General features: G+C 47.7%; 2 protein-coding genes across 3 annotated transcripts; one reads left to right on the plus strand and one right to left on the minus strand.

Annotated features, from left to right (window-relative positions):
- The first annotated feature begins 1009 nt into the window (after positions 1 to 1009).
- Positions 1010 to 6398, plus strand: LOC139339346 (uncharacterized). 2 transcript variants are annotated; one of them, XM_070974915.1, is made up of 5 exons: positions 1010 to 1092; positions 1309 to 1346; positions 2868 to 3051; positions 4316 to 4410; positions 5770 to 6398. In XM_070974915.1, the coding sequence occupies exons 2-5, from the start codon at positions 1330 to 1332 to the stop codon at positions 5987 to 5989; spliced, it is 516 nt and encodes a 171-aa protein (XP_070831016.1). In that variant the 5' UTR covers positions 1010 to 1092; positions 1309 to 1329; the 3' UTR covers positions 5990 to 6398. The 2 variants fall into 2 exon arrangements, with proteins under 2 accessions (XP_070831016.1, XP_070831014.1); XM_070974913.1 differs by having other exon boundaries at positions 2884 to 3051.
- A 2766-nt stretch (positions 6399 to 9164) lies between these two features.
- Positions 9165 to 17785, minus strand: LOC139338715 (transcriptional activator Myb-like). The gene is made up of 15 exons (XM_070973962.1): positions 17753 to 17785; positions 17207 to 17260; positions 15959 to 16030; positions 14482 to 14577; positions 13624 to 13844; positions 12294 to 12465; positions 12098 to 12214; positions 11719 to 11826; positions 11283 to 11339; positions 10977 to 11093; positions 10780 to 10889; positions 10617 to 10695; positions 10383 to 10472; positions 9927 to 10091; positions 9165 to 9236 (listed from the first exon to the last, which is right to left on the minus strand). The coding sequence occupies exons 1-15, from the start codon at positions 17783 to 17785 to the stop codon at positions 9165 to 9167; spliced, it is 1563 nt and encodes a 520-aa protein (XP_070830063.1).
- Positions 17786 to 20095: the final 2310 nt, after the last annotated feature.

The raw sequence follows: 20095 nt of genomic DNA on the forward strand, positions 1-20095 counted from the left end.
CTCTCTGCTTTGCTTCTGATCTTCTTGTTTTTCCGGTCAGGACTTCTGTGAAAGTGGATCCTGGATTGTTGTAAATCTGCAAATGAACTGAAGTCATTTAGTAACGATAAATAAAAGATACAAAGTGTGTGTGTGTGTGTGTGTGTGTGTGTGTGTGTGTGTGTGTGTGTGTGTGTGTGTGTGTGTGTGTGTGTGTGTGTGTGTGTGTGTGTGTGTGTGTGTGTGTGTGTGTGTCTTTTCTCAGAAGAGACTGTCTTGTTTTAATCCAGTTTAATCTGATCCAGGAACAGTTGTTATGTAAACCTGATTTGACTGCGTTTAACCGGTTTAACCTGACATCAGAAAATGAGCTAATCACAGGGTGACCCTGAAGGCACCACAGAGCAGAGTCACACACACCTGAGCTCACCTGTTTGACACATGACTCGTCACAATCATCTCTCGCCTGTCCAGTGTTCTCAGTTTGTCTGTTTTTGCCATGTTTTGGGTAGATTAGTTTTTACTGACGCTGATTCTGATCTTGATTCTGATCTTGATTATGATCCTGATCCTGATCCTGATCCTGATTCGGCAGGATCTGTATGAACAGATGAAATCTGGCCTCTGTCATTGAAAAGTGATGAAGAGCTGAAGTCATGACATCACTTCCTGTTTAGTCTGCGGTGTGCTCACCTCTGGATCTCAATCAGTGTCTGAGATGGAACCAGGTCCTGGAGTTGTCTTCATCCCAGAGACCAATCAGCTGCCCTCCAGCAGCACAGGTGAGTGCTGATGTAGTTCTGCTTCAACGTGTTCCGTCAGGTTACCTGAAATTCACTGTCAGCCAATAGGAAGCTGTGCATGGCTGCTTGGAAACACCTGATCAGTGTGTGTGTTGCAGACACACACACACACACACACACACACACACACACACACACACACACTCAGCAGGATTAGTGACAGCAGGTATTTAAGCTCAGAGTGTGTGTGTGTGTGTGTGTGTGTGTGTGTGTGTGTGTGTGAGAGAGAGAGAGCAGGTCAGCATGCAGCAGATCTACAGACAGAGCGACAAACAGATCGAGGTTTATACCACCGTCTTCTCCCCACAAGGTGGGCGCGCACACACACACACACACACACACACACACACACACACGCACACACACACACACAGCAGACCCAGAAGCTGCCATCACGTCATATTGATTTGATATTGATCCGAGCTGATCGGTGGGTTCGGTCCTGGAGCTTCAGCTCGTCCTCTTCCTGTCACCTGAACCGCAGACGTCCTGTCTGACGCTCAGTGTCCGTCTTTCTGTCTGTCAGTGTGCAGATCGAGGACGAGACATGTGGAGGCAGAAAAGGTAAGAGGACAAACTTTTTATAGGTCAGAGGTTTGTGTTGAACTGTGTCCTCAGAGTCTGTCAGGAAGGGACTGTGGACAGCACAGCTGCGAAGACAGAGACGCCACAGTCCCTCAGAATCCACCTCATGACCTGAGCTGCTCCTGAAACACACACCTGCAAATCAACATCAGTGTGTTGTAGCCAGAGACCACCTCTGGAGTCTTTGTGTTGTGTCTCTTTGTAGCTGTTTTGTGTCTCGTAGTTATTTTGTGTCTAGTTGTGGAAGTTTTCAGTCACTTCTAAATCTCTTTTTGGATGCTTGACTTCTCTCTGTCATTGTCTTCAGTCTCTTTGTTGTTGTTTTTGGTCTCTTTGTTGTTGTCGCGTCTCTCTGTGGTCATTTTGTGTCCTTTTTATGGCTGTGTTGTGTCTTTTTATGGTTATTGTGTGGTCGCTCTGTGTTGTGGTTTTGTGGGGATCTTTGACTCGATGACATCGATGGACAACCAGCGTCTGATGAAAGTGACGTCGACAGCATGTGGACATGTCAGGATGACAAAACATCTGAGAGCACTGCTGAGAGTGTGTGTGTGTGTGTTTGTGTGTGTTCCCTAATCAGTGTTACATCAGTGTGACCTCTGACCTCTGTGTATTTACAGCTTGCTGAGCAGCAGCTATTTAAAGCAGATTAAAAGTGACACACTGATGAATGACCCCCCCCCCACACACACACATATTAACCAATTAGCAGCAGTTTCCTGTGATGCAGATCAAATGAGGTCACTTTGATTGAGGAAGCAGCTTCAGTTCGTTTTTATTCACTGAATCTGTTTTAGTCTCTTTAATTAGAACAATTTAATTATATTTGATTAGAAAAGAAGAAGAAACAACAAAACATGAGAACAAACAAACAAACAAACTTCGCCTGTTTATTGTTGATTGAGCTGCTTCAGAGAAGATGATCATCAGCTGATAATCATACGCTCACAAAGTACATTTAAGAAAATCCAACGTTCTTCAGTGACTCTGAGGACGGATGTTTGGCTTGTTCAGGTGTTTGTTTTAAGGTTTTTACCTGTTCAGACACCAACTAAAACTTAGATATTTAGGAACCCTTAAGGGCCCTTTAATCATCACAGGAAACCCCTTAAAAACTCCTTCATATATTCAGTCCACGCCTGTTTCAATTCATCGCTCCAAATGTGGTAAAATCCTTAAATCTGGAACACTGAAGAAGAATTCAAGCAAATCAGCTGAAAATAATAAGAACCAGAAAAACTGCGTTCAGGAATATTTACATTCATGTGGAATTTAAGGGCAAATCCAGGAGTTCAGGTATTCAAATGAAGGAGAGTGAGTGTGTGTGTGTGTGTGTGTGTGTGTGTGTGTGTGTGTGTGTGTGTGTGTGTGTGTGTGTGTGTGTGTGTGGCAGGTTAACAGTAATCTGGGAATAATTAAGGGTTACTTTGGGGGATCTTCAGGGGTTGTTGGATGTGGTTTTTTCTGACGTGGCTTCACCAGCACCCTGAAAACGGACAGTTCTGGACTCCGGCAGGTGGTGGTGGCGGTGACGCAGTACCGGTCCCGCTGGCCAAAGGAGCTGGACCTGGACCCGGGAAATCTGATCCAGGTTCTATTTAAAGAGGACGAGACCTGGTGGTTTGGACGGCTGACGAATGGAAACGAGGGTTACTTCCCCGCAGCCTGCGTGGAGCCGCTCCAGGTAAGAAAACTCACCTGGTCTACAGGTAACCTCAGTGACTGACTGCAGCAGGCAGCAGTCATGCTAGCTGCTAACATCAGCGCTGATCCAAAGTGGACGACACACAGACAAACTGAGCGCTCCAAATCTGAGCAGCACAGGTGGACACAGGTGGACACTTCCTGCTTGTAGTCACTCTGGTTCCTACATTTCCCACAATGCAGCTGGAAGGAGTCTTTCATGAGAGCCTCATCGTCCACGTCTTTCAACCTCCATACCTCCAGTTTGTACTGTAGACCCACCATTATATGTTTGTAGTCTGATGACATCACTATGATGTCATCAGGCCACAGATGACATCATTCAATTCAATTCAATTCAATTCAATTCAATTCAATTCAATTCAATTCATTTTTATTTGTATAGCGCCAAATCACAACAGAAGTTGTCTCAGGACACTTTCCATATAGAGCTGCTACAGACCAAACTCTTTATCTACAGAGAACCAACAATTCCCTCATGAGCAGCACTGGGCGACAGCGGCGAGGAAAAACTTCCTTTAACAGGCAGAAACCTTGAGCAGAACCAGACTCTGGGTGGGCGGCCATCTGCCTCCACCGGTTGGGTGAGAGAGGAAGAGCAAGAGAGGGAGAGAGACAGACAGACAGACAGACAGACAGACAGACAGACAGACAGACAGACAGACAGACAGACAGACAGACAGACAGACAGACAGACAGACAGACAGACATGCAGTCACAGTAACAGTGACAGTGGATGTAATAACAGCAGTAGCAGTTGCAGTGGATGTCAGGCAGGGCCAAGGCAGGAGACGCAGCTGAAATCCACAATCCAGATTCAGACACTGTCCATGGGAACCTGCAAGACGACAAAGCACAGAGACTCCGGGGAAGGAGCTAAGTTAGTAAGACGCCGTGGTAGGACATGAGAGCGTGCGGATGGAGAGGGACAGAAGGACAGAGGAGCTCGGTGTATCTTTGGATGTCCCCCGACAGTCTAATCCTATAGCAGCATAACTAGGGGCTGGTCCAGGACCAGCCTGAGCCAGCCCTAACTATAAGCTTTATCAAAGAGGACAGTTTTAAGACGACTCTTAAATGTAGAGACAGTGTCTGTCACTGAGTAGGACTAACCAGGACCAGGACTCGGGCCCTCGTTGAGGCCCTGGCTCCTCTCTGCTCCAGCGGTTTCCTTTCTGCAGAATAAACTCAGTAGCTGATTGGCCGACAGGCAGCTGTGATGTAACTCACTGTTCCCGCTGCAGGTCGGAGATTCATCCAGAGCCACGCCCACGCTGGTGAGGAGGGGGTCCGTACCGGTCGTGGTGATGGCAGCAGGCGCCCCCTGTGGCTGCACCAGGTAACTGCACCTGCACCACGCGAGGGCCCTCTGGAGTTTCCTTCATTAACACGACTCCACACGTCAACGCCCCGAAACGCTCTCGTAACCACGAGGAAACGTTCGCTTTTCTGCTGCTGGTTTTTCAGCTTATGTTTTTGATCATTTATATTGAAAATACATTTTTAATTATTACTAATATGAGAGTGTGTGTGTGTGAGTGTGTGTGAGTGTGTGTGTGTGTGTGAGTGTGTGTGTGTGTGTGTGTGTGTGAGTGTGTGTGTGAGTGTGAGAGTGTGTGTGAGTGTGTGTGAGTGTGTGTGTGTGTGAGTGTGTGTGTGAGTGTGTGTGTGAGTGTGAGAGTGTGTGTGTGAGTGTGTGTGTGTGTGTGAGTGTGTGTGTGTGTGTGTGTGTGTGTGAGTGTGTGTGTGAGTGTGTGTGAGTGTGAGAGTGTGTGTGTGTGTGTGAGAGTGTGTGTGTGTGAGTGTGTGTGTGTGTGTGTGAGTGTGTGTGTGTGTGTGTGTGTGTGTGTGTGTCATGTACAGAACAGCATTCTACATGTTTTATTTCTGCATGTTGAATTTGTAAAGTCTGTTTTTCAGGAGAAAACTCGTCAGTGAGACTTGATTTGGAGGCAGAACATCACTTCTTATAAAGGTCTTTGTTGTTTTTGGCAAAACATTTCAAAGAACAAAAAGTTCATGAAGTCTCTGAACTTTGCTTCTGAATGATTTCAATTTAAGATGACGGCTGAATCAATACTGATTCATCATGATTCAGACGACCAATCAGGATCCAGAGACATCGTTTATATGTCAGCTGACAATCTGACATTTGAAAGAAACAGTCTGACTTTGGAAAACACACTTCTGTCCTTTCTGACCGAGAGCGAGACGAGACGTCGGTCCCGCTCTCATGTCTGTAGAGAGAATGAGAAGCTACAGCCAGCAGCTAGTTAGCTTAGCATACTCTCATCTATTGTTGACCTTTGAATTCTCTGGGAATGACTGCGACTGTGTTCACTGTTCACACACAGAAGGACAATAAAGTTATCTGACTGCAGAAGCAGAGTTATGGTGGATCCTGTCCTCAGACGGGACAGTTATGGTGGATCCTGTCCTCAGACGGGACAGTTGAGGTGGATCCTGTCCTCAGACGGGACAGCTGAGGTGGATCCTGTCTTCAGACGGGACAGTTGAGGTGGATCCTGTCCTCAGACGGGACAGTTGAGGTGGATCCTGTCCTCAGACGGGACAGTTGAGGTGGATCCTGTCCTCAGACGGGACAGTTGAGGTGGATCCTGTCCTCAGACGGGACAGTTGAGGTGGATCCTGTCCTCAGACAGACGTCAGTAAACCTCGTGTGTTTGTCTCCCTGCAGCGGTCGCAGCACTCCGAAGCTGCTGAGGAGAGACAGCATCCGCCGGCCGCTGGGACCGGATGGGCCCTCAGCGACACCGGGACCCTCGGGGGCTCCTCCTCACAGCTCCCCCAGCCTCCTCCACCGTGTCCTGGCCAAGTCCAGGAGGAAGAGCTGCCCCCACCTCCCCCACCCTCCTCTGGAGAACGGCTCCGTCAACACCGCTTTCCAGCCGGACTAGACCACCAGCTGCCGATCTGGACCAGCCTCTCAGACACGAGGCGATGTGTAGTTTCTTGATCTTCCTGTATTTTTAATGACGTACTGGCCTCACACACAGAAACGAATCACACTTAAGACGGAACCACGTGATCCCTGAGCCATAAAACCTCAAGTCTGACCTGCAGGTCACACAACCGAGTCCATGTTGTTGAGACCAAGTCCTGAGATCATGTCTAATAAGTCCACTGTCCATTCTGAGTCGCTGAGATCACATCTGAGTGGAGTCTCATGTGCTCTCTGAGGCTATGATCAAGTTACTAAAGTCACCTCCAAGTCACTGAGGTCAGGAAAGAGTCACCAAGGTCAAGTCCAAGTCACTGAGGTCATTCCCAAGTCGCTGAGGTCCTGTTTGTGACTTTGAGGTCAAGCTCCAGTTGATGTGGTCAGTAAGTCACGTCTAAGACAAGACGGTGTTCGAGTGTTCGCATCCAAATAAATGAGATGTCCGAGTCATTGCGTCATCAAAGTCGTGTCCGAGTCATCACTTCAAGTCATGTCCGAGTCATTGCGTCATCAAAGTCGTGTCCGAGTCATCACTTCAAGTCATGTCCGAGTCATTGCGTCATCAAAGTCGTGTCCGGGTCAGCCAAGCGATCGCAAAGGTCAGAGGTCATCTTTCAGTTGCAAAGGGTCACGTTAACATCGCGCTGGTTCGGCTGAGTTGTCAAGGTTCACGATCACAGCGACGACCTTTGACCTTTGACCTCATTGCTGCTGATGTGAGGTTTTCGGTCTTCGGCTCACAGAATAGAAGTTGAACCGCTGTGTGAAAGTGACGTTTGAAAAGATTTACGATGAAACGAAAAGTCCAGTTTTCTGACTAAAACTTCAGTCTGAGTCGATTGTCAGATCAGAAAACAGAAACAGACGACAAGGAAACTGTCCTCAGACGTTCGTTCCAGCCTTTAAAACCATCACACTTCTGTTCTGTGACATTCACATGTTCACACTTCAAATTAAAGAATAAATAAATGTGTTTGTGCGCAAACATGCAGCTCAATTAACACTCAGTGTTAGTGTTAGTGAAGGTGGTTCATTTGTTTAAAATACTGCGTCAGTGTTCACCACAAGAGAGCAGAAGATGTTCACAATATCAAGAAATAAATAAATAAATAAATAAATATAGAAACAGAGACCGAACAATTAAAAATCTGTCATTCATATCCAGTTAAAAACATAAAATCCACAAATCTGCTGCTGTTTTCAGCAAAGCTACAAGATTCATTAAAAAGTCCAGACACGACGTGTGTGAAGGTGTTTCCTGTTAGCTGCTGAACGCAGCTAGTCCACGTCCACGTCCACGTCCGGACACTAAACGACCACTGACACGTAACGTCATTAAAATGCTGACTCATGATCTGCAGGCTGAGTCAGCAGACTGATGAGAATCACTTTCTGATAAGAATGAAAAGAGTCGATTCTCTGCACGTTCACGGTCTCGTAGAAACCTGATGAGGATGAGGAGGATGAAGACGATGATGACAGCAGGTATCTGTGAAAACAATGAAGAAAATCTGAATCAGCTTCACTGGTCAAACGTGAACACAGTGAGTCTGACTGACTGATGATGATGATGATGATGATGAAGAATAAATGTTGATATAAATGTACATAAAAATGATGAACACTGGTGTTTCTGGACGTTCCCACACGTTCCACGTCTGACGTCTGAGCACAAACATGAACATTTATTCTGAAAAGTTTAAATCCAGCTCTCAACATGTTTGTTAGGGTGGATGACGTTCGCTCACACCATGAGAGGTTTGCTGGGGCCTGTGGGGTCCTGAGGGGGCCCGCTGGGGCCTGCGGGGTCCTGCGGGGGCCCGCTGGGGCCTACGGGGTCCTGCGGGGGGCCCACTGGGGCCTGCGGGCCCTCTCACCCTCCTGATGGTGGAGCTTTCACACAAAGTTTGCATCCAGCTTTCTTTTCCTCTTTGGACTCTTCAGCCAGGCAGACGTTCCATGTGGACCCGACAGCCCTGAGACACGTGACAGGTGGACATGTGACAAGTGGACACGTGACAGGTGGACATGTGACAGGAGGACACGTGACAGGTGGACATGTGACAGGAGGACGACTCCGCTGTCAAACAACCGCCGCCCAGAACCTGTAAAGAAATGTTATTGTTCCCTCTGCGTTGTTCAGTGTCTGCTGTCCTCACTCTTCAGGTGTGCTCGCTCTCAGGTTGAAATCCAAATGAAGTGGTTTGGTGGCGTTGTGAGGTCGCTCCAGAGAGTCTGTGTTTCCATGTGTTTGTGATCTGTGGAAACAGTCGCTATTCATCCGTTGCTTTACTTAACATCTTGTACTTCCTCGTGCTGATGCAGCCAGCGTAGGTCAGGATGAGGAGCTGAAGTTCCGCCATGTTCTAATTCTGACGACAGGCGTCCTGGAGAAACACTGATCCCACGAGGAACCCGCTGATGACGTGGTCCATGGCCTCAGCCTCTGTCAGACCTGAGCCGGCTCTTGGACAGAGCTGCTGGAAGTGACGGACAGAGAGACGCTCGCTCCTCACGTCCAGTCGTTCCAGTTTGAGTGATTCACGTATTTGATGCACGTTGCGTTTTATTGTCCGTTCAGTGTTTTAACCATGACATGAAGGCTCCGTAATCTTCATCGCTCACTTCTCAACTAATGAGAATTCAGCAACATTTGCCTTTTTCCCTGAGTTTTGCCTTGCAGGTAGGTTAGCCCACCAACAGGCGCGTCCCAAGTCTCTGATTTGATATTTCCTTGTGTGAACTGGAGGATGTTCTGGTCCTCTTACTTTTGCCCTGAGGAGCCACGAGCAGCCTTCACCGAAGCCTTTACCGGCCCACACGCCACCTTACTGGATATGAGTTATTGATCACCTGCAGCTGATTGGTCACAACATCACCAGAGTGAAGAAGACGGGAGATTATGTGACCACTAACTGCTATAATGGATCCAGTTAAAGTAGGACAGAGCAGGAGAGTCTGTCAGTCAGCCAGAAACACATTTTACTTTGACATCCTTTCTTTTCATTTCCATTCAGCCATACGTGAAGCTGACGAGCGCTGGGCTGATATGGTTCCACAGCTTTAATTTCCCTGAAACAAACAACAGGCGGACTCACCAGCTGGCTGAAGAGGACCGGCCTCCACCTCAGTTAGGCCCGCTCCGTCACACTCATTTCATCGTCTGCTGTCCAAAACAGCTCCACCTCGAACTCACCGCTCAGCTGCCAACACAACAGGAACAGTCATGTGGTCAGATCAGCAGACGCTGGTGGTGTCGGTGTGGAGGGGTGGAGCATGCACCACCAGACGTTCTGGGATCAGTGCAGGTCTGTCGGTGGTGTGTACAGAGAACATGAAGGAGTGGAAATGTCTGAAGTCTCTTATTCTTTTTTCTTCTTGTCATTAAATCTCAAAATAAATTTAAATTTAGTCTCAAACCAACGTATCAGTTAATCTCTGTCTGACTTCCTGTCTGTGGCTCTCAGCTCCAAGCTCATTGGTTCATACATCACTGCAGTTTCTGTCAAACAAACAGGACGTACAGGGCACCAAACAGAGCATCTGTTGGGACTATTTTCAGCGGCGGATGAATCCACACGTGGTGCTGTAGTGAGTGAGTGTTTGTGTGTGTGTGTGTGTGTGCATGTGATGAAGAACAACAGTGAGGCTCACTGATGAGTTTTAATGGAGCTCTGAGGAAGAAGATCCTTCAGCTGTGACACACACTGAACTGTTAGCAGTTAGCAGTTAGCATTGGCTGCTGCTTTGAGTCTGAATGGGAGATTTACTCAAAGACAGAAAATACAGAAAGTCACCAGAGTTCTACTGCAAACCCTCCAGAGAAACCTGAGCATACATCGCGTCAGAGACAGAACACAGCATCCTGCTGGTTCATGTGGGTCCGTCCTCACCTGGAACAGGTCGGGTCTGTCCAGACCCTCAGGAAGGTGTGGACCGACTGGCTGCAGACACCACCACACCTGCGTCTGCTCCTCCATCAGGAAGCAGCCGAGCGGGGAGCTCGGTTCTCTCTGGACCTGCTGCTGGACGGAGCTCAGCAGACTCTGTCCCTGGACCTGGAGGACAGAAGCTCCACATCAACAGTCTGCCATGTGGAGATGACACACAGACAGATGGGATCTGCTGACAGGTGACACGTCACACTACAGGTATTCACGCATTTATTTGTGACACATCTGACACATTATGTGAATGCTGAGTTTATCTGCACGTGGACAGTCTGTGCACATGACGAGACGATCACTCGGGTCTTCCTGCTTGGACACTTTGTGGACGTGTTGATCTCTGCTGGAGTGTCTCTGGCGGCGGGTGTGTGTGTGTGTTTCAGACGTGTTTGTGCGTCAGACCTCAGAGCTGCTGCTGGACTGTTGAGTGTCAGGATCGACACTTTGCTGCTCGCACGGCCGATCCATCATCCCGCTCCAAATATCTGAGCCCTGAACCACAACACACGGGTCAAGCTCCCGAGGAACAGCCGGCGGCTCCAGGTCTCAACCGTGAAGCGCACGTGAGCCAGTGTCTACTGTGTGACACAACAGCAGGATTCACGTCTGCTGATTGGCTGCAGCGTCTCCTCTCACCTCCTCCGGGCTGCGGCTCTTCAGCGGTGATGGTGTGGGAGGAGCCGACGCCAACAACTCTCCGATCTCCAGCGGCGTCCTGAACACAACGCGTCACTTTAGCTTCTGTTAGTTTAACTGAGCGGAATCACTGCGTCTCAACACAAACCGTCTCCTGACCTACCGCACACAGGAGTCCTCCTGGTTGGTGCTGGTGGAGTGTTTGAGGACACAAATGGGGGTGGAGGTGAGAACTGGATGCTTCAGATCCTCAGCACCACCCAGATTTAACATCTGAAGACAGAAAGACAGACAGACATCAGATGGACACGGCAAATGTTTCATGTCAGGACAGACAGCAGAGCAGCAGCGTGTCTTCACCTCCGAGGGCAAGAAGGGCGGAGCTTCCAGCGTGTTGCTTCTGTGCCAGGAGGAGGTGGAGTCCACGAAGGAGGCTCCATCCTCACTGCTCCCCAGCAGCTCCTCCACACCTGCAAGCTTCACACAACAACACAGCGCGTTGACCTGAGACACGACTTACCTGAAATAAACCATCAGCAAACGCAGACTGCTGGCTTCATGTCAGACGTGACGTTAACCAGACGCCTGCTTTAACTACGACGGCGCCCACGCGGCCGAACTACAGCCAGCAGCTGACTCTGAGGACCTCTGAGACAAACCATCTACCGTCCTGTTTACGCTGCGCTGTCGCTCGGGAATCATTCGGTCCTGATCTGTCTCCGACTGGAGACAAACAGTCCAGATACACAAAAAACGACGTGTTGAGCCGAATCAGCGCTTCACTCTGCTGTTTGTGAGCCAGAGACTTCAGTCTGCTCACACGGATCAAACCTGGACATGACGACTGTCCAGTGTCTCACACCAACACACACACGCACGAAGATTTGCTGCTTTTCTCGGTCATTTAAGACAATAAAGGAACTATTTTTCAGTCTGAAAAGAAGCGTGTGAGCTTGAGCTCAGGGAGAGCGTGACGACAGTGAACTGATCCGTGCAGGAAACGACGCGCAGGTGAACTGACAGTGGAAACTGCCGCAGCGCACGGAGAGCGGCAGAGGTGTGACGTGCAGTCCTGCTGAGCGGCGGCTGTCTGCTGTCTTACACGAGCGCCGCTCTGATCAATGACGGACTGCTCGGTGTCATCTCTGCACGTGCAGGTGGAGAGCGATGAGGTCACTTCCTGTGGGCCGCAGCTCCAGGTCTCTGGGTCCTGTGATGAAGTCAGGTTTCACAAATTTAGACAGAAAACAGGTTCAATAACGAGCTGATGTTTCAGCGACGGTCTGACGTCACAGCTTGAGAGAAACCATGACGTCATCAGAGTCATCGCCTCTGGGTGAATCTGACCAATAAGATCTCATGTTTCCAGTTAATAATCCACTGAATCAAAATAATGTGAAGAAAAATTCCACACTCATCTGCAGCAGTGTGCATACACATGTTTTCAGCTCCACAGGCGCCGTCAGCTTGCGCGCGCTCACACAGGAGGTGTAACCTGAGGAGGAGGCGGAGGCGCAGACGGAGCACCGGCGGGTGTGGTGGCTATGGCCTCTGCACACGCTCTCATGGCTGCAGGTGGAGCTGGACAGACTGTCTGCCTGCTGGAGGACAGATGAACTTTATCATCATCATCACTGTTGTCATGGGTGGATGATGGGTGCGTGGGTGGATGTTGACCTTGGTGGAGATAGCGGCCATGCTGGGAGGGCTGCAGGTCCTGGATGCCGGTCTGGTGGAGGAGGAGGAGGAGCTGGAGGAGTTGTGGAGGTTTAAGACCTGCAGGTACCCCTCCTTCTCCATCTTCCTCTTCAGGGTGGAGTTCCAGTGGTTTTTGATGGAATTATCTGTCCTGAGAACAAAACAGACGCTGTTTCAACAAACCTTCAACAGCTGACCTGAGCACAAACCTCACGTGCTAACATTAGCACAGTAGCACGTCTTAAGCCTTAAACCCATACGATTGTATTACGTCCTGTCTAACGTCTCGAAACCTCATGTCTTCTACAGTACTTTCTGCACTGAACGTGTGAAGTTTGTAGAACATCGTTTTCCAAAAGTTTGGCTGCTGACTTTCGACTCTTGCAGCACCACCAGTGACTCGTGATGTTGTGCTGTCTGCTTGTAAGGGCTCAATACCGAACCAAGTCACTCACACAAAAACATGGAAAAAAGGATCCAGGTTGAAAAATACTAAAGTTTCCCTTAAAGCGCTACATCTGCAAGTCTGGTCAACAAGATTTTAAACAGAATGTGTGAACTTGAGTTAACAGCTGAACCAATCTGTCAGCTCCTCAGGCTGGAAAAACTCTCTTTAATATGAACGTTATCATTCAGAAAAAATCAAGCTAATGTTAGCAGCTACAGCTGAGACCACATCAGGCATCTTTCATCAGGCTAAGTCCATCTGATCCCAGTCTGACAGTGTGGAGCTGACCACGAAACTCTGCGTCCTTACAAGGCCACCATACAGATGATACCAATGCCTGCAGAGAGGACACCTGCAGACAGGACTCCTGCAGACAGGACTCCTGCAGACAGGACTCCTGCAGAGAGGACACCTGCAGACAGGACTCCTGCAGACAGGACTCCTGCAGAGAAGACACCTGCTGACAGGACACCTGCAGACAGGACTCCTGCAGACAGGACACCTGCAGACAGGACTCCTGCAGACAGGACTCCTGCAGAGAGGACACCTGCAGAGAGGACTCCTGCAGACAGGACTCCTGCAGAGAGGACACCTGCAGACAGGACTCCTGCAGACAGGACTCCTGCAGACAGGACTCCTGCAGACAGGACTCCTGCAGAGAGGACACCTGCAGAGAGGACTCCTGCAGACAGGACTCCTGCAGAGAGGACACCTGCAGACAGGACTCCTGCAGACAGGACTCCTGCAGAGAAGACACCTGCTGACAGGACACCTGCAGACAGGACTCCTGCAGAGAGGACACCTGCAGAGAGGACACCTGCAGAGAGGACACCTGCAGACACCTGCCGGTGGCCTACGTACCTGCCAGGCAGCAGTTTGGAGATGCTGGCCCAGCGGTTTCCCAGCAGACTGTGAGCCCGACAGATGATGCAGTCCTCCTCCAGAGTCCAGCTGCTCTTCTTCACTGTTGGGCTCAGGTGGTTGTGCCAGCGCTCGCGGCACTGCTTCCCGTTACGACTCTGCAGGTGTTTGCCGATGACTGACCAACGCTTCACGCCATACTTCTGAACCAGATCAATGACCTGCACAGGAAGTGGTAAATAACAGTTTGGCATTTATGACACAGGATACTCGGTTAAATTAAAAATGTGGGTTTCATACCAAATATTGTGATGATAATAGAAATAGACCTCTAATGTTTAAAATGAGCTTATTCTACATGATTAGTGCAGGTAAACCTCTGCCACGATGCCACTGTGTTTATAATGTTGGAAATAAATGAAGAGAGGATATATTTACAGTAAAGACTGAAGTCAAACATGAATTACCTGTCTGCAATCACTTTTATGTCAGCTTACACAACAGTTTTAGAACAAGCTATTTAAAATAAATCGAAGAATGACTGCTTTATTTGACGCAGGCTTATGTTAGAGACAGGCCTGTGTTTCTAATTCCTTCTGTTTGAAAAGTGTATTTGCTCATATTTTAGTTTGAAGCCTCCTTGTTTTCTGACCTGCATCTGTTTTAGGCTCATACTCAGTGGCTTAAAATGAACAGAGAAGCACCAAACAGTAACCGCAATCATTTGAATGACAGTTTCATGATTGGGAGAGGTCTGCTGATAACTCAAGACCAACAAGTGCCGAGTCGAGACCGACAGCTCCGTGCAGCCATGTTCTACAGAACATTTTTCTGAGTATTTATGGATTGTAGTAGTACCTTCTCATCCTCCTCCTGAGTCCAGGGACCTTTGACCAGCTCTGGATTCTTTATGTGCTGCCACCTCTGGCGACACTCCACATCTGACCTCTGACCCTCAGACACAACAGACATACAATCAACAGCCAACACTGACAGCAGGACTGTGAGTCACCCACGTGGACTGATGTGTTTGAGGCTGAAGCTTTAGCACCACAGCAGCTACATGTCATGGTCAGACTGCAGCATTAATGAAGAGCGGTGGTGTGTTCACATGCACACGTGAGGGCTGCAGCAGCAGCTCGGTCAAACTCCTGGGCTGCCCGCTGGACTCCATCGAGGAGGTGGAGGACAGAAGGATGTTAGCCAAGCTGACGTCCATCATGGACAACTCCTCCCACCCCCTGCACCACACTGTGAGGACCCTGAGCAGCTCCCCCAGCACAAGACTTTTACATCCCCAGTGCAGGAAGGAGCTACCGCAGGTCATTGCTGCCCCCGGCCATCAGACTGTGTAACAGTGCACGATAACATCCACGCAATTGCAAGTTGTACTGATAACCTGATCACATCTCATGTCTTTCCTGTTTTCATGTGCAATCATCATTTTTAGTGTGTACGTGTTGTATATACTGTAAATTACCATTGGGTATATAACGTATGCAATATCTTCTTGCACTCTGTCTTGTTGCTGCTGTAACGTGAATTTCCCCCATTGTGGGATAAATAAAGTCTATCTTATCTTATCTGTGGATGGTTACATCGCCATCTGCTGGACCACAAAGCAAACTACTTCAAACACTGTCAACATGAAATCAAACTGCTCATTAGAACTACATCAAATGTTTTTCCACATTTGAACAAAAGCTTGAATTTTCAATCAAATGTGACTGCGTTAGTGTGTGTGTGACTTACAGCCTCTAATACTACACCAATAATACCGTACTGACACTCTGGCTAAAGTCACAGCTGGAATAGAACCCATGTTACATTTAAACTGAGATAAAGGTGGATGTATCATGAGGTTTAATTATACTGATGAGAGAAATATATGTAGAATACTGCAGTGAGTTTAAAAGTGACAGTATGTGAAGCTCACTGTGAAGTCTTAAACCCTGTCAGACGTCATCATTACAGGAATATTACACAGGGCCTGCAAAGCTAATGCTTTCTTCCATGCTGGCGTGTGTGTTGTTGATAATGTTTCCCAGCAGTTCACCTTCATTTCACACAGTCCCGCTGCCTTCACGAGATCCAACATGTCAGATTGTGTGTCCAGCCTGAGTTCATGTGTGATGCACTGTCTGCATTCAGCTGCTGTGCTGCGTTCATGTCACGTCACATCTGACGGTAAATGTGAGCTGTGAACCGCTCGCAGCTGGACGTGCAGCAGCGCGTCGCGGTCATCGGTTCACACTCGGCCTCAGACTGAGTCACACGCTCTGACGTGAAGCTGATGTCCTGCTGAGCAAAGACACTGAGACACAAAACTACTCACTTGAAAATGAGGAGACACTGAAGACCAGTTGTTTGATCCAAACTCCTTCACCAGCCTGTGCAGCTTCTTATCCTGAGGAGGAAGATCATCATCATCATCATCAGAGTGAGCTGCCGTGTTGTCATTTCAGCACCGATGCAGGATTTCCAGTGAAGGACAATTACAGTCACCAGCAGCCTGTTTGCTCTGTCTGTCCTTCCTGTCCACTTGTCTTTATTCTTGGACATCAATCAAAAATTCCAACAAATGTTCTGAGACCTGCTGAGTTGGACGTTTACGGTGTGAAAAACACAATCTCACACACACACACACACACACACAAAGTCCATCAGAAAGTTGTTCTACAAGGAGCAGTTTGTTTACAGCATGCACATGAACACGTGTGGAACGCCAGCAGCTCACACCCAAACCTGATTGTGTTTGTCTCAGATCAGACCCACAGACAGAAAACAAACAACCAGGATGTATGTGGAAGCCAGACTGAAAAAAATCAACAACAAACTTAGTCACAAATCACGATGTGTTGACCTTCCCTGTGTTTCTGTTGTTGGTCAGTTCGGGACACACAGCATCTTCTTCCTGTTTCTACCTGTGCTGTGTTCCGGTCACGGGGGAGCTGCACCTTCAGCTGCTCTGGAGGTTCACCCCACACGCTGTCGTGCTTTCACGTCGTTGGTCCACATTTGGAGGATAAATAAACATATTATAGACGCTTTAAGTTAGCGTTTCTGGCAAACTCAGATGCAAGCAGCTGAAAAGTTCCAAAACCTGCAGTTCCTCCAATGGCCACTAGAGGCTGCCTTCAAAAGCGAGTCAGTCCCCATAGACCCCCATATTAAAATGTCTGACTTTACAGCAGAAATAAACGTGTTCACAGCTTGGTACAAAGAACGTTTTGGTGTCTGCAGCTAAGGTCCTCGTTCATGACGACTCTGCGAAGGAGAATTTAAGTGTGACTCACTGATTTAAGTTATATTAAGGCTTATGCACAATTCTGAGCATTGCCGTTTTGAGTGACAGCTTGCTGCTAGCTGCCAGATTCATTTGGCCGCCTCAGCTCCACCCACGCTCCACCTTCTGTCCATTTTTGGATTGGCTGGGACTTTGGTGCAGTGAGACACCGGCAAGATGGAGATGGTTAGTCACTGTGACTGAGCTTCTCAGAAGTCCTCAGAAACCTGAGGGTGACGTCAGAGACCTCGTCCATGTTTGATACCGTCTTCGTTCAGGTATACAGCACCTGTGCACCTCCCACATCTGCAGCTGCTTCACAGTGAAAGGCCGCGTCCACACTGTGGAGGCCTGGACGCACAGCACATAGGCACAGTTTCTGAGTTAGCCCTGAATGCTAACACAATGACTGTTACCTCGTCATTTGTCCATCCAGGCTTCCGTAGAGTCACTCTGGAAAATCGTTTACCCAGTCCTTTACGTCCCAAACAGCTGGATTGAGTCTTTGTCCTGAGACAGGAAACAACGTGCAGGATTAGAGCGGAAACTATTAGTCAATTAATCAGTGGACAGAAAAATCAATCAGCAACTGATCGTCTCTTCTGTCTCACATTCTCCATTTTCCTCTGTTTTCTATCTCATTAAGAAGATAGAAATCAAATTCAGAATCAGAAATACTTTATTGATCCCCAGGGGAAAATTGTTTGAATTTTATCAGCCAAACAATTTACCGAGTCAGAGAGAAACATGTTTATAACGGATGAACTGATCATGCCAATAATCAAGAGATGCAGGCCTCCATGGCATGTTAAAGGACCAAACAGGGTGTGATCACGCTCTCACCTGGACCTCCTGCGGCTCATCACTGCTGCTCATATGAACACTGACACACTGACGTGCTGCTGGAAGAAACACCAAGGAGACACACACACACACACACACACACACACACACACACACACACACACACACACACACACAGTCAGTCATCATGTTCCATTAAACCTCTCATCAGACCTCATGCTGCTGCAGCTCTCAGGCCAGCGGACAGTGACGACTTGTTAACTAGATCAGCACATTTACATTATTTATCAACCAAAACAACAAAAGAAATGAAGAGCGAGCAGACTTTAAGATCACAGTTCAGATGTGAACAATGAGAAAACCTCTCATGTGAACAAACACAATCAAGTTATTGCATCACACCAAAGTCAGAAACGCCGCCACTGTTTTCAGGCCTCGTTTTGAGTCACGGTGTATCTTCAGAGTCAGGAACACAACTGCTCTACATGACATTAAAATGGTACTTCAACAGGCCTAACAACCAGATAACACCGGTTTTACATAAAAAGGTGGAACGGCTTCATCTTAGCACATTTTTCCTTCACTTGTTACAGGAAGCAAAAGTCAATGAAATGTCTTGTTAAGATGCAGCTCGTTAATGGAGCTGCAACCATTCTCTAATCTGATGTTTTTCTCACCCATAAATCACACGACATAGAATATCTTGAGGTTTTGGACACTTGAGACAAAAATTAAAGACATTACTATGAACTGTGAAAAACTGTGAACTTTTTCACTAGATTCGATCATTTCAAAGACATTCACAAACATTTTAATTGATTCAAATGCAAAGTTGCAGCTCTACCTTTTGCAATGTGAATGAAGCTAATAACAATAAAACGTGAACAGAATTTAAACCGCTGTCATCGTTCTGTTTGACCACATGCTAATGGCAGCATAAACAGTCTTAGCTGTGATCTGTCATCACATTAAGGTAAAGATTGTGAAACGTTTTCCTCAAAACGTGAACAAACCAACAGAATGAAAACACAGAGAACAAATCAGACGTTTGAGTCGGATCAGAGTTAATTTTACTGCTAAAGTGCTAAACGGACAGTTTGTAGCCCATCTTAGCTTAGCTTAGCTTAGCTTAGCCAAGCGACCGTTAAGACAGCCATCGTTGGCATCGGCTAGCTGCGAGCAGCCGGTGAACGCCCGTTAATACGAGACATTAAAGAGGTTTGAAGGACAGAAACTCGTTGGGCACTCGGTCCCTGTCACAGTCTTCTATGTCCCCGCTCACCGCCGGCTGTAGCGTCACCGCTCGGGTAAACTGCGGACATCAGGTCACTTACCTGTTGCGGCTAACGGAGGAGGAGAAACGACTTAAGAGAACAACTGTCACCGCTCGCGCTCTCTGATCGGGCAAACAGAGGCTGTGCTCTGATTGGGCAGGCCCGGCGATGGCGTCACTTCGTGTCATTAGCCGTTTGCCAAACTACTTTTTTTTTTTTTTTTGATGGAAATAACGAAACCTTAATCTGATTCTGGTGGTATGATTATGATATTATTTCACGTATATCAATCACTGTATTTGTAGTACCTGAGTACCAGCCAGAGCTCGGTTAGCGGTGTGACATCAACTCAATGACCTCAGAGGTCACTCTTCTTAAATGATGTAATGCTTTTGAAATTTGGATGGATTTTGACTTTTGTTTCAGGCATCAACTGGCATCCAGGTGGAATCAAACTGTTTTTCTCTCTGAAAGTTGTTTCACCTCTGTAACCCATCACAGTGAACTTCGTGGAGAGGTTAGAAACACTTGAAAAAATCTGAAAGTGTCAATTCAATATTCCTCTATTCGTTCCACGAGGGGGGGTAAAATGGGAAAGAATAGAACTAAGTACGTCTAATTTGGATTTAAGCAGCCAAACCTGTCCCACACACACTTATATGTCCCGTCAGTAATTAGCTCATTTCTAATTGGGGGATGGTTCAATAGCGGCACCCCAACCCAGACCGTAGCATCGTCTAACGCCAGCCTGATATTACAGTCGGGATTGTCATTTCCTAGGCTTAATGCGTATTTTGTCTAGGCCTGTTCTTTTACTAAATGTTGCCCTAAAGCATTTTGATGAGACTTAAATTTCATTAATTTCACCTCAAAGTATGTAACTGTAACAGCTGAGTGTGGTGATCAGTGCAGGTTAATTTCCTCAGCCACATTACCTGCTTCACTTCCTGATTACACCAAACAGCTCTAATACAAACTGGATGTGTACTCATATCTCCCCTAAAACATGTTGATTTGACAGTATATTTTCTGCAGAATGATCATAGAAATATTGTAGGAATACCATAGGCAAACTACAGGCAGCAGGGAGTCTCTACGATCATCTCAC

Source organism: Chaetodon trifascialis, chromosome 11, assembly GCF_039877785.1.
Source record: "Chaetodon trifascialis isolate fChaTrf1 chromosome 11, fChaTrf1.hap1, whole genome shotgun sequence".
In the NCBI taxonomy this organism is placed as follows: Eukaryota; Metazoa; Chordata; class Actinopteri; order Chaetodontiformes; family Chaetodontidae; genus Chaetodon; species Chaetodon trifascialis.

Coding starts and splice junctions, on each gene's coding strand:
- LOC139339346 (XM_070974913.1), top strand. CDS start 1,026: ATGCAGCAGATCTACAGACAGAGCGACAAACAGATCGAGGTTTATACC. Junction 1,347..2,883: donor GACATGTGGAGGCAGAAAAG/GTAAGAGGACAA, acceptor GGACTCCGGCAG/GTGGTGGTGGCGGTGACGCA. Junction 3,052..4,315: donor CCTGCGTGGAGCCGCTCCAG/GTAAGAAAACTC, acceptor TTCCCGCTGCAG/GTCGGAGATTCATCCAGAGC.
- LOC139338715 (XM_070973962.1), bottom strand. CDS start 17,785: ATGAGCAGCAGTGATGAGCCGCAGGAGGTCCAG. Junction 12,215..12,293: donor TGGCCGCTATCTCCACCAAG/GTCAACATCCAC, acceptor GTCCTCCAGCAG/GCAGACAGTCTGTCCAGCTC. Junction 9,237..9,926: donor ACAGACCCGACCTGTTCCAG/GTGAGGACGGAC, acceptor TTGTGTTGGCAG/CTGAGCGGTGAGTTCGAGGT.